Below are 25,088 nucleotides of genomic sequence, written 5' to 3' on the forward strand. Positions count from 1 at the left end.
AGGAATTAAACAGATTGTTTCCTAGGAAATAAACAGATGAGTAAAATCACGTTGGGGGTCATCATTAGATGTTCAGGGTAGTAAGAGACCCATGGAGGCAGATAATTCATACAAAATTCAACTGTGACACAGGGTACAGAACAGAATTTTGCTAGAAAGAGAGAAGGAAGAAAATATGATTAAGTTGAATTGTGTGGACTGCTGATTATGTAGGTTTTTATTTCATATGGCCAAATTCACACATTCACATGGTTCCCCTCACAGAGGAGGGACACAAGTGCAAGAGCCCGAGCCCCGAAAGGGCTGGGAAATTCACCGTAAAAGGTGTAGCCACAGTCCCACGCCAGTCCCATGTCACAAATAGATAAACTGAGACTCGTGGGCTATCATCAGATATGGCCTCCATTCACGAAAGTTCTTCCAGAAACAATATTCACGACCACTGTGTCTGCGCACTCACAGTCTGGTGGATATGCTGCACATGCCCACGTGGTCGAAAGTCAGGCACAGCTCCAAAAAGCAAAAGAACCCAAGCCTCAAGATCACCTTCCAGCCCCTTGTCCCTCCCACAGGTTCTCTTTCCCTAGTTATCCCCCAGCCGACCACAGCATTAGCTGGAAAAGTCATCCAAGTACGGGCCTTTTCAGCTTCTGTGAAGGCAATACCCAATCTATTCACTTCATATTCATGTAAGAGATCGTTCTCATGAACATTTTCAAAATGGGTACCATTCTACATGATTCCTATTCTTTTAACCCTAGGAAACCCAGAAATAAGTTTGGGGTTACCACCCCAAACCGAGGATGAGAGGCAAGTCATTCAGCCAACAGGAGATGGGCAAATGCTCGATTTTGTTTTCCTCCATCATTTTGCTAAAGAAAGCTGGGGAGGAGTAGAGAGAGAAGACCTGCTGGCGATAAGTCAAGCCAGTGTTGTGACACCGCGGTTCTGATGTGTCCGATCAGACAGGCTTTTATCGCTGGAGTTCTGACTCACTAACACTTCTGAGCAACTGAGATCTGTCCCAGCAAAAACCAGCCTTCCGGGTCACACACAGCACAGCAGCCTCCTGACAGCGAGGCATTATTTTGCTGCTTATGGACAAAAGAATGAGCAATTCTCTGTAGACCAGCTCAGAATGTCTTGTTTACTAGAGGTTAAGACGGTGTAAACACTACTACTCGAGTATTCCCACAAAAGTCAATATCTATTAAGTGCTGTGTGGGAGACGGTACAAAGGGCCGTACAAACATTATCTCCTTTAATCCCCATAAGCCTATGAAGTTGATTCTATTATTACCCTCATTTTGCAGATAACTGGGGAGCAAAGAGATAAGGAACTTGCTTCAAGTCACAAAGCCTGTAAGTGGTAAAGTGGGACAGCTGGATTATCTGACTTCAAAAGCTGAGCCCCCAACTGCTCCTAACTACTGGCAATTTCCAAAAGTCAAAGACTTCTAAATTAGTACTAATTCCCGAAATCTCTCCACTCTTATCCTGGCACAGCCTCAGTTGGAATGACAGAGAGGTATTTATGAGCGGGAAAGCAGAACTCGACACTGACAAAATTAAAAGACAATTTCTTAACTTCAGAGACAGTATTACTTTATATCAAACTTCATTTTTAAAGCTCCTTCATGTTTCTCTAAAAAAATCAAAAAGTTCAGACCAAGATATGTCAAAATGTTGAAGGAAGGTCTTAAAATCTGGTCTTTGTCACCCTAACATTAAACTATCAGGGTAAATTCCTTAAAATGGGTCTGGTCTACGGAAGAACAACAACAAAAAAATTGTATCCTTATTTTTTCTCTCCTTTTAACCATTCCTTCACAAACACTTGAGTGCTTACGATGTTTTCTGCCCATGGGGAGAGAAAACGATGAAAATATCCCTATCCCCGGATCCCTGGATTTCAGGAGTGATGTAGCTCTTTTTTTTTTTTTTTAAGATTTCATTTATTTATTCGAGAGAGAGAGACAGCCAGCGAGAGAGGGAACACAAGCAGGGGGAGTGGGAGAGGAAGAAGCAGGCCCATAGCGGAGGAGCCCGATGTGGGGGTCCATCCCACAACGCCGGGATCACGCCCTGAGCTGAAAGCAGATACTTAACCACTGTGCCACCCAGGCGCCCCGTAGCTCTTTTTTAAGAGCCTTTATTTTTTAAATTTTCTCCTACAGCTTCAGTCTCACTTCTCAGGGAGACGAAACTCAGTAAAGGCGAGCGTGTGTAACATTCGGTTGCAAGCGTGGCATGAGCGCTCAGACTGTGATCCATCTTCCCAGGAGCAGTGACTGTACAGCGGGAGGTAGGATGCGGCAGAGAACGTAGGATCAACCCCATGATGTTGGCTGTAGCCTCACATGCTTTAATCCCTGAGGTCTGTTGTAAACTGGCAACATACGAACAGTTGATCCATCAGAAGATGAACCTCACAAATGTTGCCATAGAATTTTTGAGAATCCCTAAGGACGGCCAGCATACAACCAGAATTTTGTCTTTAATAACCCCACACCATGTGCCTTTCTATATGAGGGGAAGGGAGGAGGTGCCCCAAAGGTTCTCGAAGACTGTGTGCGACAGGCTCCTGGCTGTGTGCTGTTATTTTGTTGATTGTGGACAAAATCTGGTCTCTCCTCTTTCCAAATCATTAAGCCATAGGCCATTATTGTAGAAGGACTTTTGTAAGAGGACAAAATTCTCTTCCACATACACACACAGGGTTTGGGACAGACCTCACATGCCTAAAACTGGAGAAAAACATAGCCATCTAGCAAATCTGACTTTAATATAATCTTTTTCCTTTACTTACATTAAACTTTACATTTGTCAAAACTTTGTCAGATCAGCACATTTCTAGCAGTAATTTTAGTGGCCAAAAATAAAACCCCTAGGGCAAAACTTAGCAGTTGCGAAGTTTCCAGAAAATTATAAGGTAAATTTTATAAAAAGATTACTATTTTTTTCTAACCCATATCCTACAGGTTATAAAATCTTTTTTTTTCTTTTTAAGTCCCTCTAGGTATCCCCACGGGTACCATGATCCCACTAGGTATGATTCATCCTGCAAGACCTCCCACCCAGTTGAAGAAACATCAGAAATGTCAGTTTTTGTGTACTATTTAAGCCAGTTTTTAATCTATAGATTTCTAAATACTCACCTTCAGGTGATTAGCATGAATGTATAAAAAAAAAAATCCACCTGCCATATAATCTCCAAGGTAGTGGTTTGTAGTGGTCTCATCCCAAAGGAAATGATGCAGGGTCTCTATCACAAGGGTGGGAGCAAAATGTGAACCACTCATCCATAAAGACTAGTCACAGACACACGGAGACCTTCAAATGAAGCCCTCTCATTTATGCCTACGGTGGCAAAAAAAAAAAAAAGCTCCATGACATTTATTCTTTGCTGGTAATATTCAGATGTCAAACAAAGAAATTTACTTAAGCTCTTCAGGGGATAAAATTATGTGTAAACACCTTAGGATTTTCTGAGGGCTAACAAATCGAAACTTGGTAACATTCATGGTCTTTGAGCCAGAGGAAGCAACAACTGCTTGGCTTTGCGGGGAGGAAAAGAAAAACAGAAAACCCCATAAAGCTGATTCTAGAACTTTGGGTTTGGTGGGTAGAGAAGCAAGAGGAAAGAAGGAGAGATAGACAATAGGCAAGAATATAGCATGAAGACTGAACCACACTGGATGATGACGATGACAGGATTTCTTTTAAATCACTTGTTCTCAAAAGGATGGTGTCTCGTCCTGGAGGCCGTTTTGGAAACGTGAGGTGCCAATGATGGGGAGGGCCACTACTGGCATTCAACAGGTGGGGCCTGGGTGCTGCATGAACCCCACCGCTTAGATCCCTTACAACCAAAGACCGTCCCCCGTAAGGACCGCATTCGACAGCACCACCAACTACTCATATGGATAGAAACCCAGTTCATAATTATGAGTCTGGAATCTCATTTTATCTGTACACACACAGGGAATTTTTAGTCCAGTTTTAAGACATGTTGGAATTTTCAGGAATGCAATCAGTCTCCAAACTGAGAGAAGCCTGTACAGTAAAGTGATTATGAACAAGGAGGGTGGAGCTAAATTGCTTCGATTTTAATCCCAGCTCTGCTGTTATCGGCTATCTACCCTCGGGTAACACCCTCACTTGTAAAATGGGAAGAACAGGGACACTCACCTCATAAAGTTGTTGGGTAAGTATTTAGAACAATGGCAGGCACCCAGTAAGCACTATGTGGGTGTAGCTCTCCTAGACTTTATCTACAACTTTATCAACAATTGGCCACATTTTAGAAAATCATGTTACTGACATCAATCTGTTCCTGGCATTGAGTTGCCAACAGAACACACCTGTACTGGTCTCCATTTGTAGCTGCCACATTCGGGGTGATTTTATCTACAGGTGCAAGTGTGTACCTTGCTTCATTATGTCAATACATCTTGTAATATAACCATGCTAGAATATTTTCATAGGAAAATAAATATTTCACTATAAAATACTTATATATTTGTTTATATTTCATTTAGGACATTAAATTGATGCATGTGTATAGTGGCTGGTTATATTACCTATTAATTTCATTTTGGAATCATAAAAGTAAATGTGGGTGATGCTTTTATGTGTGAGGATAGGTTTTACCATCCATGATTTTTAGTTGATGATTGTAGCTATGTTGTAAAATATTTGTGATAAAAAGGGGTGGGTGTTGAGTTGGGTCTGGTAGGGCTGAAGAAAAAATCACTATTTTAAAGTTTCGTGTCAAAAAGTGTCATTCCACACGCCCACCATTAAACCTGGATTACTATGGAGGCAATTGGTTTCCATTAACTGCGAAGAAATCAGCATTAAACTAGTATTTATATATCCCAATGGTAGAGATATATACAAACTTTTTTTTTTTTTTTTGCAGGGATCTATTTCTCAAACACAATTCAGGAGAAAACCCCAAATAAAAACACAGATGAAGCTGTGGCATCTGACTGACTGAAGACAGAGGACCCAGGAATTCCTCCAGTCTTGTCTTAGGGCTTGAGGGAACCAAGTCGCAGAAATACCCATCTGGTGCAGTAATTTCAGTTGGGCACTTCCTGTATTTAAGACTGACTGAAAGTGCATTTGAAGATGGTCATCTGATCACAAGTGGCATTTTCTCCACAGGAAAGGGGCCAACCACCAGCTAAGACCTCCAAAGCTACTTAACTCATTACTTAGCTGAACTATAGCACTAAGAATCCTCCCAAATCCAGGGAGTGAGAGGAAGTGTTGCCATCCCCTTATCTGGGCATAAAGCCAGCTCAAGCTAACAGTAAAATGGGCCAAGGTTGGCGCCTCTCCTTTTCCATAGCTTCCATTGCCAGTCTCCAGAGCCCTATTACCAGACCTCCCCACCCTATGCTCTGCCCTTACATTGTGTTTAAAGCACCCAATGAATCATGCATTCCAAGCCTCTTCTACTCTTCAGCCGCAGCTCCCTCAGAGGCTGACAGGAAGAGCCTGACTGAATTCAATCCCCTCAGCCTCACCAGAGGTACTTAAAAAGGAAGATGTTTACTAAGTCCAGGGAAGCTCTAATTAGTTGAGTTCCAAGCACTTGAACAAAGTAAACAATTCCAGGGGTGTGTGGGGGGGGGGTCGAGTAGGGGGATACCAGCTCTGCCTAGGAATATACCCTGGAAAATTCCCCAGGTGTAATGTTACTGTACCGTGTTTCCTCAACACCCCCACTTCTAATCCATAACATCCCAAAATGCTTGGGAGGGTTTATTTTGTGTTTTAACAATAGTGCCCACCATGGCAACAGCCATGACCGTGGTCACTTGTAAATCGGAAAACACCTCGAACACTCGTTTTCATTAGCTTCACGTAGGACGCAAAACAGAAATATTTCAATTACATGTGACTAAGAGTAAGAAAAATATACAACTATATTTAAAACACTTAAATTAACAAGATAGTACTTTTCTGTTCTAACAAAATATCATACATTCAGTTTAAACAAGAGTTAATATCCTGACACGCTTTTCCAAAATACCTGATGCTAGTTGAAAATTAGTGACCATGAGACTTTCCAAGAGATTTCTATTTAGCAAAATATGTACATTTTGAAGAACTGCATGTTTGTTTGTTTTTTCTGGAAGACAGACATTACACAGTCAAAATGCAAACTGACGTATCTCTCATAAACCGAAATATTGTTGCTTCATTTTTCTCAATGATACTTTGGCTGTCAGCAAATCTTATAGCTTCTTTTCCCTTAAAGATAATAATATAACAACAACGACGCCCCTCACAAATAACCATAAACTTCTTTGTGTGTAACAAGCCCTATCTAAATGTGTCCATGTGCTTCTGTAGTAACTGACCTACATACTGAGATTGTTACGAAAAGGGAATAACCAAGTGCAACAGGCCTACACTTACTTAAACCACTTCTTTGAAACAGCATGAAATGCACGCCACATGTTATTTCAAAGTCAAAGCTGCTACACGTACAAATATGGTATGTAGCTTGAAAAATCAAAACAAAAATGTTTTCTCCACTGGCCTTTTCAGGTGAAGAAGCTGGACCACAAAACAACCCATCTGTGTGACAATGGCCACTGATTTCGACCCTGCCCCCAACACGAACAATGGCCCGGTTCCTCATAATGACCGTAACATTCCTGGCCCAGGCTCCAGTTTACAGAGTGTGTCTCCGTGTTCCGACCCTAAGGAAGCAAGCAAAGCAGACTCTACTCATTTCTCTCCTTCTGCCTCCACAAGGCAACACCTAGAAATCCTCCGGATTTGTTTCCCATCCAGTTACTTCAAAATTCCGAGAAGGGCAGTTTACAACTTCCAAAAGAAAACAAACAATTGAATTGCATAAGGTCACTACATAATACTGTGGATGAAAACCAGGACAGGTTGTCAACCGAGGCAGCAAGGCACTTGGGGCGGGAGACGGGACGAGTCCGGGAGGGCGGGGCTCAGTGAGTCAACAGTTTCAGGCGAGTAAACCAGCTGACCAGCAGGGACGGTTCTGCAGACGACGCCTTGGCCGCCGAGGAGACCGGCTTCTTTCTGGGCCCTTCCTCCTGGAACGGAATCGTGGCGCTGCTGTGGAGATCCGAACTGACGTGGCAGCTGCTCCCCCGGACGTAGTCTGCGCCGCGGACCAGCTGCCGCTCCGCTGGGGCCCTCGAGAACCGGTACCCGGGAGAGGAGCTTTCTTCGATGATCGGAGGGATCCGCTCGTTACTGAAGTACCGGCAGAGGGCGTCCTCCCCTGTTTTCAGACAAAGCCCACAAGTCCATTAAAAGAAAGAACATCATCCACCACGCAGCACTGTTCAGCCAGGCGGGAAGCTCGCTGAGACTTCTGCGCCCGCGAGGTGGGTGCCAGACCCTGCCCTTCTCCCGCGGATGGGCTGCAGACAGCCAGGCCCACCCCACTGGATGTTTACAAAGTAGAAATGGAAGGAGTGCTTCGTAGTCAGGCTGCTTTCACACCTGAGAGGCAACACGAGGGCAGAGCGTAATCAGAGAGCCTGCAATTCCTTACCAGTTAAGAATTCTCATAATTTCACTTGAAAAAAAAAAAAAAGAGCGAAAGTCTGTCTCATTCTATCACTCCTTCTCCATCTGTCCCTGTTCAATGCCTGCAGCATGTAGCACATGCTTCTAGAACTGCGGTTCTCATCCTGGAGCATCCCCAGAGCATTTAGAAAGGTGGGGGTGCCTTGGGTTGTTACCCTCAATGAAGGGCAGGCACTAGTCTCCTTTAATGGATTCAAAGATTTTCATGCTCTGCCATGCTTAAGACATTTCCAAACAAGGAAAAATGGTCCCAGCCTAAATGCCAGCAGACAGCTCCTAGGATGGGGGTGGGGGTCAGGGGTAGTTAAGAAACTGAATAGAAACCTAAAATGCAAAGGCACTTTGGCAACAAGTAGCATTCTTTTGACCCAGTAATTCCACTCCTAAAAATGTATGAAGATCTAGGTGCCAGACGCTTAGGGCAGCATTACGTACATGGGGGGGGGGGGGCACAAACTAACCTAAGTGTCCCACAGCAGCAGCCCGAATGAACACATGCCAGAACCTTCAGATGGACCGCTAAATGCAGTTGTTACAGAACACACACATGTCTGAAATAACAGTCACCTTCCACAGTACTGTCAAATATCTATTTCTTCCATTTTGCACATTTTTTCTAAGCATATAACATTAGAAAACATTCAGAGTGATTATTTCTAGGTTGGGGAAGCAGATTACAGTTGAGTTTTATTTTCTCGAATCTTCTAGAAGTTTTTCAAGGTACTTGTTTTGCTTTTGTGATCAAAGGGGCAGTTACTTTTAAGAAGTGCCCATTGTCAGAGAACCACGTATTGTAGGAGGCTACTTATATGAAACGTTGAGAATACAAAAATCCAGAGAGACAGAATGTAGATGAGTGGTTGCCAGGAGCTGAGGGACGAGGGAACGAGGAATGACTGCCTGCAGGGGTTTCTTTCCCAAGTGATAAAATACACTGGAATTAGTGCTGACGGACACACAACTCTATGAATGTATTAAAAACCTGTGAACTGTACCCTTTAACGGGGTGAGTAGATTTATGGTATGTGAGTTCTCTCTCAAGAAAGCTGCTTTTTAAAAAAAGTGTCCATTGTGCAGACAGACACCTTTTCATTCTAAAATGATCCTAAGACAGAAATATGGAAGGTGAGATGGGAAGTCAAGTATGTCTCCACTTCCAGACTTAACACTCCCCACCTCCCACCCCAATCTCTCAATAATCAAAGGAAATAAAAGGCTAAATCAGGGATTAAAAGCCTACAAGAATAGCAATGAAGATGTTGACATTTCTAATCTAAACACAGGACAGCCCTGCCACCTGCTGACTGCTCCACAGATTTTCACATGCCAATTAAGGGTATCCCGGACCGTACCCAGACATCTTCTCCCTTTTCCACTTGATTATAATCCAGGTGATTTGGTTCCTAAGGGAGGAATTTTACCAAGGCCCAGGGAGATGTGAGGGGTTGATCACTTTGGAAGTTGAGCCTCCAGACCTTTTTCTTCTTCCCTTTATTTTTTTAAAGATTTTATTAATTTGAGAGAGAGAGTGCGCGTGCGAGCACAGAGGGAGAGGGAGAGGGAGAGGGAGAAGCAGACTCCCCGCTGAGCAGGGAGCCCTGCATGACCCAGGGTTTGATCCCAGGACCCTCAGATCATGACCTGAGCCGAAGGCAGACACTTAACCGACTGAACGACCCAGGCACCCCTCTTCTTCCTTTTATTATCTAAGGTCTCTTGTACTTTAACTTTTCACCTGCTCTTTGTTTTAGCACTATTCAAACAATGGTAGAATGTCTTTCCAGTGTTGATAACCAAATTATCTGGCAAAAAATAAGAATTTATTTAAAAACATTTCCCTCAAGACTAGTGTAATAACCAGGAACTTCGACCACAGGGTGAATAACAAAATATCTTTTCCAATGGCAATTACTCTCTAACACAAGTAGGATTTAGGGAGGAAAAAAATCCACGTCCATGCATCAAAAATCAGACTCCAGTCATAAAATTCAGAGTGAGACTGCTTAATGAATAATGTATTTCTACTTATTTAGAAATTTACGGACCGTCAATATCCACCACCTTTTTATTTTTTTTTAAGATTTTATTTACTTGTGTGTGTGAGAGAGAGTAAGTGAGCAGGGGGAGGGAGAGAGAGAGAGAGAGGGAGACGCTGCGCTGAGCACGGAGCCCACTGTGGGGCTCGATCTCACAACCCTGAGATCATGACCTGAGCCGATATCAAGAGTCGGAGGCTTAACCACCTGAGCCACCCAGGCGCCCCCAGGACCTTTTTTAAAGCACACGATGCTAATGAGGAAATTCACAGTCACTAACTAGGATGATAATTCTGCCTTTCCAGAAACAGGAAGGGCCTCAGAGATTCAGAAACCCCGAGTTTATAGGTAAGAAGACAGGACTCAGGCTGGGTCCTCTATCTGGTTATTACAGCACAACTAGGAATAGGGTTGAAATGAGGGCCATGGCTCTTTTGACTCTGGTTTGGTGTATTTTTGGTTTGCTTCAACTTACCTTTCCTCCCATGACCTCGAGGTCTGGCAAAAGGGTCCACGATCCCCATCCAGCTCCCATCCGCAGGCATGGACAAAGGCCGGGGCTTGCCTTCAAAGGGAGGGGAAGGAACGGGACAAGTTGACAAAGTTTGTGGACCTTAGAGAATCTTTCCTTTTATTTGTAATTTAAGACTCCCCCATATCACACTCACTTAACCGTAAGTAATAACATTATTTTAAACTAAGGAAAGTATTTTAAAGCATCCTATTTCTGTGGCGAGCAATGAGGACAGAGGCTGGCTGAACTGAAGTCTGTGTGTCGACAGAGCAAAGCCACTCCAAGCTCAAACCCGGCGGCTTGCAAGTTAAAACTGCAACATGATCTCACGCCACTGGGCTTTGATGCTAGGCAGAGTAATGACTTGACAAGACTTCGCTTTAGAGAGATGAATAAAGGTCTCATACTTAGAATTTCATTGAGGTTTATGTTTTCCTCAGATTACCCTTCAAGTCTGCCAAATTCATCCAACAGTTCCAAATAAGGAAGGGGGTGGGGGAGGGAAGGAAAAACAAATGGCAGAACAAAACAAACACTCGGAAATGTACCATAAGATGGTGTTTTCTCTCTCATTTTTGTGGGCAGAATATTGGTTTCCACCGAATACCCAGGCAACTGATCAGAATCAGCAATGGTAAATCTCCGTCTTCGGCTCTCCTGGTCCAGGAAGGAATTTGGCGACTCGGAACCCTTAGGACCTGGCAATGGCTGTTTACATTTACTGAACCCTCCGTAAAGAAAACTCCCATTCTCATCCCTGGAAGACAGTGGGCAATAATTAAGTTGCTTACAAAGATCCTCTCCTACAGAACAATTACAGGACGTAGCTTTCTCCTGCACACACACATAAGAAACTTTTAATCCTCCTTTCCACTGGAGGAAAAAGCATTCCTTCTTCGATCTCTGTCATCCCTCCAATACACAGAAATCCTATTAGATAAGAGTAAATAGCACGATCCTACTAAATAAAAGAAAATGACATTTTTTTCAGATATGTTTAAAGAGTTTAAGTATAGCTTTGAAGAGACAACTCTGATTTCCTGTACTTCTATCCTATAACTGAATCTCCTATTTATTACAGAAATCCCAAGTTAAGGTATAATTGAGCCATTTTTCAAATGCCCAAAGTAGTATCTTTGCCAAGATCCAGCAAAGACGACACTGGATGTGTAACGGAGTTGTCAGGTTTGACATTATCATACCCGACGGAGAGTGTCTGGTTTCTGAACTCCGTACAGAAACTGGCAAGTGTTAGATTAACAACTCCAACTTAATTCTTTCTAAATGTCAGCTTTTATAAAACTTGAAATTAATTCTAGTTGATCCAAGTTACCAGCTAAATTTTTTTTGCATTTAGAAAATTCTCTTAGGTGATCATTGCAAAAACTACTAGACAAAATACAACATCAACTAAGTCCAAAAACAGATCAGCTTGGCCTGCTTGGTATTCCTGGTGAACCCCCTGCCTATGCATCCCCTTCCATGACTCCATCTCCTTCTAAACTTTTAAACCTGGCATTCACCAAGCTTTCAGGACTCATCTCGCTCTCCATAACCATTTGCATGTTTCATTCCTCAGAAGCTATCCTTCATTAATGGAGTGTGTGTACGCACGTGTGCACATGGGTATGTGTCCATGTGTGTCCCCCCTGAGTAGATTAAAAGCTCCATATCCCTTACCCCTTTACTGTGTACATACTCTCCTTCCTGCCACTGCATCTGTGACCCTTCACTGAGACCCACACAAGAACAATCAGAGTCGGGGGTTTGGGAGTGGCCGCCTCGTTTCTTACAGAACAACCCCCACTGGTCATCAGGGAAACTGTGTTCTCCATGTGCAAAGGCAATGACTTGTCACTTTAAACACATTTAAGATCCTGTGACCACATGACTTTGGTCCGTGAAGACAGGGAAGAGTCCCATCTACCAGCCAGGATGTCTCTGACCAGCTAAGGTAAGTTCTCTCTGCCCTGTTCTAGGTTCTGGGCAGCCCAAACCCAGGGAGAGGAAAATGATGTTCATTCTTCCTTGTGCCCAGGGAAGAAACGCGAGAGAATCAAATACTCGGCTTGAACAAAAATAAACCAACAAAAACCTCCCAATATAAAGTAAAATATCACTGTTAAGTTCAGTCCAAACTTTTACTCATGTACTATTATAGCATAATTATGTATTCCTCAATTTATTCTCGAACAGTTGACAAAGACATTGGCAGTTCTCTGGGGGTAAGAACTGCATCTGTTTTGTGTAAGATGGTGATTCAGGCCCTACACTCACTAAATGTATGCCGAATAAATGAGCCAAACTCTCTGTAAATAAGTAAACTGATACAAACAAACCTATATTTCACACCTAAATAATCCCCTATGTAACAGCTAATATGACTAGCTTCGTTATACCACGTACCAATTAAGAATTGATTCTATTAGAATTTCTCACACACACACAAACACGTGCATGCACAAATACAGAATATCACACCTCCATTCACATTTTTGAAGTCCTATGAAGAACACAACTCTCCCCGCAAAATAAAGCTGTAACTTGAACTTGCTGCACAAAGAAATTTATTATCTTCCTCCCCAGAGATGATTTTACATTATACGTAATCAAACTTCAGCTTCAGGGATCCCCCAAACAGCCCCTTCTGATGTTCCAGGAGGAGCTAAAACAATGCATTCCCAAGAGCACCTGCTTTCTTTACAGAGAGTCCCCTCCCCACCAAACTATACAGTTTCAAGACCCATGAAGCTGGATCCATTCCTACACTTCCCCCTGAAGGATCACATATCTCCCCCCCAGTTTTATTAAGATATACTTGGCAAATAACACTGTATTTGTTTTAGGTGTGTAACATAATGTGTCTACATTGTGAAATGATCACCACAGAAAATCTAGTGAACATCCATCACTTCACATAGCTACAAATTCTTTATTCTTGTGATGAGAACTTTTAAAATGTCTCTCAGCAACTTGCAACTATAAAATACATTATTGTTAACTATAATCACGGCGCTGTACGTGACATCCCACAACTTCTTAATTTGTAACTGAAAGTCTGGACCCTCCCCCCACCACCTATTCCTCCCACCCTACTCCCAGGATCACACCTTTTAAAACAACTGCAATTTTAAGACAGCCCTGTCACCTTGGAGTTCATCAACTTCTGCCCTCAAAATCCTCATGGCCTTCACAACACCACTCAGAATCTCCACGCACAGGACATGGGCACGCACACCACGAACGGACACTGACGTACCGGGGCGAGTAGGGAACGGCCGGTGGAGGAGGGATATAAAGATCCAGGATGGCTGGCTTCTCCTTCTTCAGCGAGGTATCCATAGTGCTTTCAGGGGACTGGGATGTCGTGGGTGGAGGTGAGGTCTGAAACGGAGGCCAGTGCAAAGGGCGAAGGTGAACTTAGAGATTACTCCTGGGTAACTCTCCTTCCTCAAAGCCAACACGGAGGGCCGAGGTCATTCGTGTGTTCACAACCATTAGCAACACTCAATTTGTAGTCTTTGAGACACTCCGAATTAACTGGGAGTTTTGAAAGACTAGATGCATAGGAAGAAGGAGAGGCCTGGGGGTAGGGGGTGGGGGGCGCCTAGGTGGTTCAGTTGGTCGTCTAACTCTTGGTTTTGGCTCAGGTCATGATCGCATGGGTTGTGGGATCAAGTCCTTCATCGGCTCTGTGCTCCGTGTGGAGTCTGCTTGAAAGAGTCTCTCCGTCTTTCCTTCTCCCCTGCTCCCCCGCGCACTCGCTCTCACTCTCTCAAATAAGTAAATAATCTTAAAAAAAGAAGTCGTAGTAATAGCAGCAGCAGCAGTAGCGGCTTAGAAGCCAGAATTCTAGCTCTGAGCAAATCACTCAAATACCCATGCCGCAGCTTCCTCCTCGAGCAGCCATCCCGACAGTACCCCTTACGTGGGGCTGCAGCGCAGACCGCATGAGCTAGTTCACACAAATCACTAGCGATGCTATCCCGGACTGGGAGCATGGGCTTGGGACTCCATCCGGCTGCTATCCTGGCTATAGCTCTCATTAGCCGTGTATCTCTGGGCAAACCACTCAACTTCTCTGTTCCTCATTTATAAGACAGGAATAAATGGAGACAAGAACAGTACCCATACAGGGTGAATTAAGTGATACAATACTCGTCACAGGCTTAGCACACTGCTTGTCACATGGTAAGTACGCAACCTTATGCTGTTTGATTTAGTGGTATATATACACACATCCATACAAGTTAATTTTAAAATTTTTAAATCCTTACCGCTTAATTTTAATTACGTTATTGGCCTCAAAGGACCTATTTTTAAAAATCTTGTGTGAGACTTTCAGATCTCATCTCTTCTAGAGACTAAAGACACATTTTCTGGCTGGTAAAGGAAATGAGAGGCAATCCCAGAGTCGAGGCATGAAGATGTTTGGTGACGGCCCGTGGGGGGTGCCACATGAGAACTGTGCCTGGCCCCTGGCACCTCAAACCCTAACTAGCCCAGATGGTGACCGAAGAACCAAGTCCCCCCGAAGTGAGACCACAAGCTGTAAGGATTGGAATAGCCAGTACTTCACAGTGACAGCCCTGTTTTAGGGGGAGACCCTGAGGCTCAAGAGAAATGGGGGCTTAGTCTTTAGTCTCCCGTGACATCATCCCTACAACCTGGATGTTGGCCACTAACACAGTCAACTTGACTCAATGTGAATTGATTAACACCTCAATCCGTCAATCTTGAACAATGTCTGAAAACACGGGACCAGGAGACAGGCCCACAAGCATCAGCAAAAGTAAAGTAGGGCACTGGCACAAAGTAGGCACTCTCCAAAGACTCCGTGGTGGTGCCGTCTGTAAAGTAACTCCCATTTACCAGGACGGGGGCCTAAAAACAGAGCGATGACACCTTTTCAGGGACAGGCAACATTAATGATGCTGATAAGAAGGAAAGAGGCTCCCTCCCACAAGAGGCGGGTGCCCAGGCATGAAGCCTGGAGGATGACATCCAGCAATGCCAGGGAGCGTCGGTGTTCCAGAGTTCACATTCTGAAAATAGCCTGGATGCATCGTGAGAACACACGGTAGCTAAGCTGTAAAAACGGCCTCTCGGTTGTGATGGTGGTTCTCTCCCTGGGTCAGAAGCAAAACTAGGTGTCTCCTCCCTCACCGTCATCTGCTCCCCCAAACTGCACAGACAGTGGGACGTGGCAGGAAGGTGGACAAAGCCAGAGAGGAGGGGGCATGCCCTTCCTAAGTGGATTTCCAGAGGTTAAGGGATGAACTCTAGCCTGTACTTAGCTGAACAGCCACGTGAATCTTCCTCCCTCACGTCGAACTCAGGGATGCTCAAAAGACCCACCATTTCTGCCTTTCCTGACTCTCTAATTTCTGTCACTGGTGTCACCAGCCAGGGTCACTGTCACAGTTCACACCTGCCTTGCTTGCCTTCCTCATCCCTTAGCACAAAGCCTTTTCTTTTTTTAAAAGATTTTATTTATTTATTTGAGAGAGAGAGAGAGCATGCGTGAGAGAGAGCAGGAGTGGGGGGAGCAGGGGAGGGAGAGGGAGAAGCAGACTCCCCACTGAGCAGGAAGCCTGATGTGGGGCTCAGTCCCAGGACCCTGGGATCATGACCTGAGCCAAAGGTAGATGCCTAACTGACTAAGCCACACAGGTGCCCCAGCGTTTTCTCACAGTAAATACTAATAATTAGGAGTGAGGTTTAGAAAGATTAAATACTTTATCAGAGGTCCCACACCTAATAAGTGGCAGAGCTGGGATTTGAACTTAAGAAGTTTAACTCCAAGCCCCCCTGCCTAACCTCTATGCTGTGCTGCTTTGTCAGTCTTTTTTGTGCTTCTTCCAAATGACCACTTAACATGAGTCTTTCACTGGAACTGCCCCATCACAGTTGGGATGTGACTGATATTGTCATTATTTAAGAGATAATTATTTTTAAGAATTGACTTATAAATCATGTATTAATCAGTTATTATTTAAGAAGTGATTTTAATTATGTGCCCCTCCTTACTCCATATCCTTTTATTTATTTAACACCCCTCCCATTAAGGTACACATGGAGGCGTATTTCCAATGCTCTATGCATCACAGAGGGTCCAAACTGATAGCCTGAGAAGACCACCATTCCTTCCATTTGAAGATGTACAGTAAAATCACAGACAGTTCCATATAAATTACAATCTCAACCTTAAAAAAGGGCATTAAGATGTCATTGCTTTTTATTCATGATTTAAGAAATAAACACTAATGGGGCGCCTGGGTGGCACAGTGGTTAAGCGTCTGCCTTCGGCTCAGGGCGTGATCCCGGCGTTGTGGGATCGAGCCCCACATCAGGCTCCTCCGCTATGAGCCTGCTTCTTCCTCTCCCACTCCCCCTGCTTGTGTTCCCCTCTCTCGCTGGCTGTCTCTATCTCTGTCGAATAAGTAAATAAAATCTTTAAAAAAAAAAAGAAAGAAACACTAAGAACCAATGGTATCAGAAGGGGGTTTGGTCCCTGAGCACAGTCCACCCAGGTGTAGGCAATAAAGGAGTATACTGTTCGTACAGAATTAACACAATACTTTATGACACGATACTGTAAATTGGTCTGCTTTTGACTGTATCACCCCAGTTCTGAACTAAACAATGCAGTGACACCACTCCCCACTGCGTGGATTATTCCCACCATCCTGCCTTGGCAAACTGCTGCTCAGGACCCCACCCCGTACGGTCTCCCCAGGGTTACTGCTCAAACTGTACCGTCAGATGTGCTTGCAAGGAGAGGGGAAAAGGACCAGAGTGAACGTTCTGCAGTGACAGCAGCTGCTAGCCAGATGAGGCCACCAAGCCACAGAAATGTGGCTCACAAGGACAAGGCATCAGATTTTTCATTTTAATTAAACAGTCACGGGTGGCTAGTGTGGCTGCCACACTGTTCAGTGCAAGATCTAGAATGTGGATTTTCACGGAAGTAGGACTAGAGAATGAGTCTGTATACACAAATTCCTGAGACCGACCACCTTCAAATGGTAATTGTTCTTTTTGGAGACAAATCCGATCCTCGACATGGTTCGCACGCTGAGGGCAGAGAAAGGGTTACGACGAATAACGGGTACCTGCACCAGGGGCGGTCTCCACCGGAGGTTTTTCAGGGGGGCAGGGGTGAAGTTGAAAGAGCCCGTGGGGCGCTTCTTAAGCAGTAAGACGACTCCTGTCGGGTTCTCTCTCAATTTCTTCACTAGATTTTTTAGCTGCCATCCCACCTTCAAAGAAAGAAAATGAGAAGGCACTCACTTGTGAATTATGGAAAATCAAATCTATGAATTTATTTCAAGGAAGTCAGCTGTGAGCAAATAAGCAGACACCAGTATGTTCATCTTAGCACTACTTAAAGCTACGGAAAATCGGATAGAAATCGCAAATTTAAAAAATGGCTTTGGATTTAGTTAAAAGTTCTAGAAGGGAATATTAAAAGTCTTAAGTCTCAATGAACAAACTCACCACAGTTTGCTGATTAACCTGAATGACTTCATCACCAGCATGAATCTTCTGAGATCTGTCCGCAGGAGACTATTAGGAACAAACACAGAGACCTGTCTTATTTTTTAAATCTTCTATTTCTTTCTGCTTCTATTTCTTCCTCCTTCTTTCTTCTGCAGACAACGAGCAAGGGAAATATAATTTCTTCAATAACTATCACACAGTGCACTTATGAGACAATCCCATTGTCTGTATAGCCTGGCATGGGGATGGGCACTCGTGTTCCCCCTTGATGAGTGGTCGGCTGGTCCAGACCACCCGTCAGTTACAACAGTGGGTTCATCTAACCCATCAGGAAGAGCAGGACATGCTGTCAACACAGCAAACTAATAAAAAAGCCTTTGGTTCATCTAAAAAATACCTCACATAGATCCCTATCAAAATTAATCTTGTAAAAGCTGACCAACTGCTTAACACATAAACACCATCACTGTAACAATGTCATCCCATCTCCATTTAAGTAATTATTAAAACAAAATCTTGTCTACTCAACCTCATTTTACACACTATCACAATGTTATTAGCATAGAAAGATGGTAGCAATAGAAAATGTACTTCTTCAGAGAAAGCGAATTTAAATTTTTGTCATTTTCAGGTTGAATTAAAAATGAATGTGTTTTCAGTATCCAAAGTCCAGATTTTGATTCCCCCAAATAATACTTTGCTACAAATCTTCACATATATATGTGTGCATATAAATATCTAGATATAATCAATTTTCAAAAATTTTTCCACAATTTTCTGTTCAATTCATGAAACTAGTGCATTCTACATTTAAGGTATCTTCTATAAGCAAAAGTGAAGAAAAGGATAAACCCTTGATTTCTAATTACAATCTAACGTTATCTAGGCCAGAGTATTTTATTTGGTAACTTCTGTAACTGAATCTTCAGACATATTTATAATTATTTTTCAAAATAAAACAGCACCTCTGAACATGGTCAGGAGGGCAGCAACCAAACCCAAGACACTCTTGGCTGAATCTTCTTGCTCAACTGTTGGGCTCAGCTCAACAAGAAATGAGCAAGCAACACTAAACTGTAGAAACAGTCCCTTTGATGTATCTAGATCCAATGCAAGGCACAGGTAACTGAGAGTTATTTTTCAAAACATTTAACCTGCCACCACGACACCCAGCGGTGCCTTCCCTGAGAGACCTGGACTGTGGGTACCACAGGGAGATGGTCTACCTCAAATCTCTTTCTCTTGGGGGCACTTAAAGAAAAAAAGTGAATGTGTCTAGGTTCCTTTTTGCCCCTGCGTCTCAGATGCTTAACCCACAGTTACAGACCAATTCTGGAAGTCCAAGCAGAATCAGTCCAGCTCAGATAAGCTTCCTGGCTCGGGATTCATTTAAAGTAAGCTTCACTTTATAAAAGACAACCCTGAGGCTAGGAAGTTCTTGTTTATGGATGTGCAATCTTAAAGACCAAGCCTAAATGTCCTGAATCGACTTTCCTTCCTCATGCATTCATTTCTCAAATGTTCTATGAGGTGATTAAGAGATGTGTTTGGCAGAACACCCGTAAAGAGAGAGCTTGATACCAAAATTCTCCCTGGGGCAGTGACTCTTGCCTATCTTCACCATGAGCAGACTACTGAAAAATGATGCTTGTTCTGGTTTTCTGCAGAATGGTGATGACCTGGAGAAGAACGCACCCATTCTTCAGAGGCTAATCTAATTCCCACATCATCTCAGAGGTGGAGAACAGAAGTAAGGATGGGATCCTGTCAAGGTGTTGAACAACGGCAAAAAAGAAGTGATAGAGAATCACTAGATACTGTTAGGCTGACTTCGGAATGAGCCTGACTTCTCAGGTAACCTGCCCCCAAAATGGACTGGAGGCCTAAGATGACCTGCTATCATTGCTTCACCCTGGAGTCCAAGATAAATATAGGGAATGCAATGGGTGATTTCCACCCACTACCACCCACCACACTAGGCTTCCCCGAAAACATTCTGATTCTGGGAGCGCCTGGGTGGCTCAGTCGGTTGAGCATTGGACCCTTGACTTCGGCTCAGGTCATGATCTTGGGCCCTGTGACAGCTTCTGGGCTCAGCATGAGTCTGCTTGAGAGTGTCTCTCTTCCTCTTCCTCTCCCTCTGCCCCTGCCCCTGCTCGTACTCTCTCATTCATACATACTAACCAACATTCTGATTTGAAAGTCACAACAACCTTAAGGGCTAGCTGGAAGGCTGTCCCAGAGCTGGCAGCTGGCATTTTCTACTGCCATTTAAGTGTAAAATATCCAGCATTTAGGGTGAAATACCCAGATTAAGCCCTTGAGAAGTAGGCTCTTACCTAATTTCCCACCCACATCTGTAAGATCTAGCAAGTGCTTAGCACATTCCAAGTACTCAGTGAACACAAGCTCAATGACTGAAAAGAATGAGCGACATTCTCAAATGGACTGCCAGATGGTATAAGACAAGTTTTCTCTTTTTTGATCTTTAACAAGATGGAAACCACCTGTCTCTAGGATGGCTTCTGTATAGTCTTCTGTATGGGATCAACTACATCCAGGTAAACCCTGAATCTCTCATCCAGGCTTTCTGAGTCTGGTAGGAATTCTAGGAGATGTACCCTTGCAGTTAACATTCACTTCATTCAAAAGCAGCTTGTTTCATCTCTGATTCAACTCTCACCCTTAAAACCAAAGGATGGGGGTGGTCTGAAGAGGAGAAATCTGTGTGCCTTCTGGTAGTAATAGGATAGTGAACTACACGTTTATCCAAGATGAAAACTGCTTTGGGAAGACCAGTGAGAGTCTGCAACCACACAGGACTAGCAGGTAAACAATGCAATCACCAAATTACTGGACGCAAAACTTCCACTCTCTAAAAACTGAAACGACCTTCACCATCCCTCTGAATCCATCCGACTCCCAAACAGCACACTGCGTGGTACACGAGTATGTTCTCGTGCTGGTTGAGCTGATACGCCAAGCCTCTGACGAGAATGAGGGATGAACCAGGTAACGAGTTATGCGTTTTCTCTTCCACACCATCCCTGACCTACAAGCAGAACCTCCCGTGCCGTTATTACCTATCAGGTGACGTGCTATAAAAATTCCTATCGCTTTGCAGTGCATTTTCACGGGAGCTCAACAAAGGAGGCTGAAAGACGCCCACCATCTTCTACTCACTCCTCTGCCAGAACTGCACACCATATTTAAAATTCTGACTGCTTTCAGCAATGTCATTTCCTTCTTGTTACAAAAATCAAGCTTGTGTCACAAACCCTCATCAAAGATCATGCCATGTTATCAAAAGACCCAGCAGCTCAAGTTCAAAATTCAATACGGATTTCCACCAGATTAGAGAAGGAGTTACCAAATTTCTTCTATTTTGAGGAATTATTTCCTCTTGTCTCAGTGATTAAATAGCAGATCAGTGCCACAGACACATGCATCTTTCATTTAGATCCAGGAAGCTATTCAAACATTTTTAGCTTCACATCAATGTCATCAAAAACTAGCCATACTGTAGGTTGCAAAAAGAAAGCATTCAATTAGCTCTACTTTTTACAAATTCAAAATGTTTGAGGGGCTCAAGAAAAACCTTTCATGGAGCAGCATTTCCAAAAGGAAGTTAACAGTGTACAAAGACTCTCACAGTAGAAATAGCCCTCCTTTTTCTATTCAAAAGATCGGCGGGGGGGGGACTAAATTTCAGTATCATGCCAAATATTACAAAACACAACTCTATAAAAAGAATCTACGTTGTGTAAAAATTCCAAAATAGCTGCTTTGGTGATACATCTAAATTCCATTAAACAACAACAAAAAAAAAAACTGTATTTTACACATATGGCTACTAATTGCAGTTCTTGTAAGAGCGGTTTTCAACCATAAAGAGATCACTGTTTTTAGACTCACAGGTTAACACTTCCAGGGTGCAAAAGGAATAACTAACAAGGATGGGGGGTAAAAACTGGGGAAGGTATGTGAACAACAGCAATAAAAGACAATTTAAATAATAAATTTCCAACAGCTGGTGATAAGCAGAATGCTAGCAACAGAAATAAACAAAACAGCACCCACGCTCTCACTGCAGATAATGAAATAGGATGCACAAGTTTGAACACAAAGTATAGGGACCATGTGTCACATTTGTTTAAACACACAATAGCTTTTGCATTTAACGGATATGCACACTTACGTTCTCTGTGGTTCCAGTAATCACGTGCAATCCATCATAGGTTGATTTGATGTACATACCCTAGAGTGAGTCACAAACACATTAACTCGTTACTCCAACATTTAGAAACACAGCCGCCAGGGAGACTTCATCTTATAAAACATTAAAGGCAATCCCTTCAGAACAACGCTCATTTCTAAGCCTCCTGAAACACCGGGAAACCAGATCCAAGGAGCAGTGAAGGGGAGCTAACAAAGGGAAACACTCATGAAAGAAATCAGGAGCCGGATCTCTCTGGTATTATAATTTGTGTACTGGGCACAGAGAATTTTGCCATAACTCTGGGGACTCGAAAGGCATCTTCTCAGACCTCCGGAATGAATGAGGCATTTCAAACAAGGACTGTTTTCTCCTGACCATCTCTTTGTCTGGTGACACAATACATCCAGATAAATGGGGGATCAGCAGTCATCGTGGGTGACTTGTTTAAGCCACTAACAACCCAGACCAGGATATATGAGCAAAGATTATTAAGCAACATAGGGAATAAATGAGAAACAGGCACCCCTCCATTGTAAGGGAAGTGTAAAGACAAATACGCCCCCTCACACCGCGCCCCGACAGGCCTGGTTAGCAAACTCACAGGCAAATACACACCATGGAGGAAACATTTCTATTGTTTGATATATCACATATAAAACATTTTTATTAAAATTTTATAAGATGGGGGGAAAGAGCAAAAAATTGACTGGGCAAAGAGTAGTGCTCAGTCTGGTATTGAATTCGCAATAACACAGATCTTCGTCAGAAATCATTTTGACCCTGGACTTGCCCTGCTCAGCAGCCTACACCACTCTGTAATGAGAACCTCGTCAAATGCTAACGCCTTCAAGGCTCTCCCCATTCCTCTCCTTTCCTGTTTCATTCACAGAGGAATCGGCTTCTCCCGATCTATGGGACTCCTCCTTCCAAAGCATTTGCTTATGTAACTTTACTACCTGAAACAGCAAGTCCACTTCTGCCCACTTGGGACATTTCTGTGCTTTGAGCCATAACTATAAACTCACCTCCAGGAAGTCTTCTCTGCTTAGTCTACTATAATCCATCATTTACTCTGAAGCCGAGAAGTCTCAACATGCACATTTCTACATACTAAGACTGTGAACTTGTCGATATTTGGTTGATTTTTGCTTTCCTGAGAGCAGAGGCTGCCTTGGTGTCTCCCCACAGCTACCTACACACTAGGCCTTCCTCCTCCCCCTCTTCCTCCTCATCATCATTGGTGCCAGCATCAGCATCAGCACCTCCACCAATGACTGCATGGGAACTATGCATCCAGCAGCTGACACCCAGCACCCCTCATCTAATTTAACACTTTCGACAACTCTGTGAGGCACTAATTATTACTGTTCACTTCTGACAGATGAGGAAACCCAGCTCTCTCAAACCCACAGCCTTGAAAAGCTCATCGAGGAGCCTCCACTTAAATCTCAGCAAATGAAACGCACCCGATGCATGCAAGGTACTGGAAGATCTAGGTATCGAGGCACGGATCCAGGTAGCCAGGGATCTACCCGTTTGTATGCTCAGGGCCTGGTAGTACAAGGGCTCATACAGCACTTAGGAAACATTTCTGAACTTTTTTTTATGAAATCATTTCCTTCCACCGTCTCTTCTCACATCCATCCTAAGTGCTAATACAGACTTTCAGAGCAGATGTCGTTTTGTACCCAGAGACCATCTTTCCTTTGTGTAAATGTTTTATATCTCCTTGCATGGCTAAGTCCTAAAAATAAAACTGTTAAGACAATTCCTTCAAGATATGAGAATACAGTTTAAAAACTGTATTTATTTTTATACTTTGAAGACATAAAACATATCAACAGTTCAAGATGGCAAATTCCTAACTACATAATGGAAGACAATCTAAGTTAATTCTATTCAGGATCATAGTAAAAGCAATAAGGAATGAGAAAAAAAAAACTTTAATAAATGGCGATACGTTACTATTTGAAAAGAAAACAAGTGTTTTGGGCGCCTGGGTGGCTCTGTCAGTTAAGCATCTGCCTTTGCCTCAGGTCATGATCCCGGGGTCCTGGGATCAAGTCTGACAACAGGCTGCCGAGTCTGCTTCTCCGTCTGCCCCTCCCCCCACTTGTTCTCTCAATCTCTCTCTCAAATAAATAAATGAATTTTTTTTAAAAAAAGAAAAAAGAAAAAAAGAAAACAAGCGTCTTTAGAATTCTTACCAGGCCTTCCCCAGGTTTAACGTTGGGCAAGTGAACCTCCTCCAGACACGCACACTGGCTCATTACGGGATCCCTAGTGGACCGTATTGTTTTGTCACAGATGCCATTTAAAACCTTGACCTGGAGTTGGAGAGGCAGATAGGAAAGTTCAATCATTAACCAACTTTATCTCAAGCTGAATTTTAAAGAAATGCACTTCCCCTACAGTCTCCAGCTCCCGGCCGCAATCATTTTAATAACACTACTCCATGAAGCCAAGGCATTTGGTCTTCGTATCTGCAATCCCTGGAAATGGTGCCACTACTTGGGCTTTGTTCAAAGAGTGCAGCTCTTCCAAGAATGACGGCCACTCAAGAGCAGACTGTACAGAAACCTCCCATTTGGCGGTGAAGGAGAATCCCCTCTTCCCAGCCATCTGCGTGGTATCTTAGCGATCCCTCACATTCCGTGCATATCAACTACTCACAAGGCTAAAAGTTTTGTCTGCAACTGCTTTTTTAAATAGATTTTCTTTTTAAAGCATTTTTAGGTTTACAGAAAAACTGAGCATAAAGTACAGAGTTTCTCTATACTTCCTTCCCTACCCCAACACAATTTCCAATAACAGCTATAACACGGCTAATAAGGAACAAGATATAAAAACATTTTGCATTAGTACGGTACATCTGTTACAACCGATGAACCAAAAACTGATACCTTATTATCAACAAAAAGTTCACAGTTTCCATCAGGGTCCACTCTTTGTGGTGTACAGTTCTACGGGTTTTGACAAACACATAATGTCATGTATCCACCACTAAAGTACCTTACAGACTACTAGTTTCACTACCTAAAAACCCCTGCTCCCCCTCTCCCGCCCTCCCCACAATGAGCCCTTGGCAATCACTGATCTGTTTACTGTCTCTGCGGTTTGGCCTCTTCCAGAATGTCAAATAATTAGAATCATACGGTATGTAGACTTTTCCGATTGGCTTCTTTCCCTAAATAATGCATATGTTAAATGTTAAGTTTCCTCC

The 25,088-nt window shown here is 43.3% G+C and overlaps 1 protein-coding gene across 1 annotated transcript in view; it reads right to left on the bottom strand.

Moving 5' to 3' along the window:
- Positions 1 to 5,921: 5,921 nt before the first annotated feature.
- The window catches only part of CNKSR3 (CNKSR family member 3), an 86,570-nt gene continuing 67,403 nt past the window's right edge, over positions 5,922 to 25,088 (bottom strand). The window contains exons 6-13 of the mRNA XM_011236187.3: positions 24,073 to 24,192; positions 21,845 to 21,904; positions 17,644 to 17,712; positions 17,259 to 17,405; positions 13,403 to 13,527; positions 10,692 to 10,900; positions 10,105 to 10,194; positions 5,922 to 7,282 (exon numbers count right to left, since the gene is read on the bottom strand). Of these exons, the coding sequence (XP_011234489.1) occupies positions 6,984 to 7,282; positions 10,105 to 10,194; positions 10,692 to 10,900; positions 13,403 to 13,527; positions 17,259 to 17,405; positions 17,644 to 17,712; positions 21,845 to 21,904; positions 24,073 to 24,192 (1,119 nt within the window). The 3' untranslated portion in view covers positions 5,922 to 6,983. The remainder of the gene's footprint in view (positions 7,283 to 10,104; positions 10,195 to 10,691; positions 10,901 to 13,402; positions 13,528 to 17,258; positions 17,406 to 17,643; positions 17,713 to 21,844; positions 21,905 to 24,072; positions 24,193 to 25,088) is intronic.

The sequence above is a fragment of the Ailuropoda melanoleuca genome, chromosome 10, assembly GCF_002007445.2.
Source record: "Ailuropoda melanoleuca isolate Jingjing chromosome 10, ASM200744v2, whole genome shotgun sequence".
In the NCBI taxonomy this organism is placed as follows: Eukaryota; Metazoa; Chordata; class Mammalia; order Carnivora; family Ursidae; genus Ailuropoda; species Ailuropoda melanoleuca.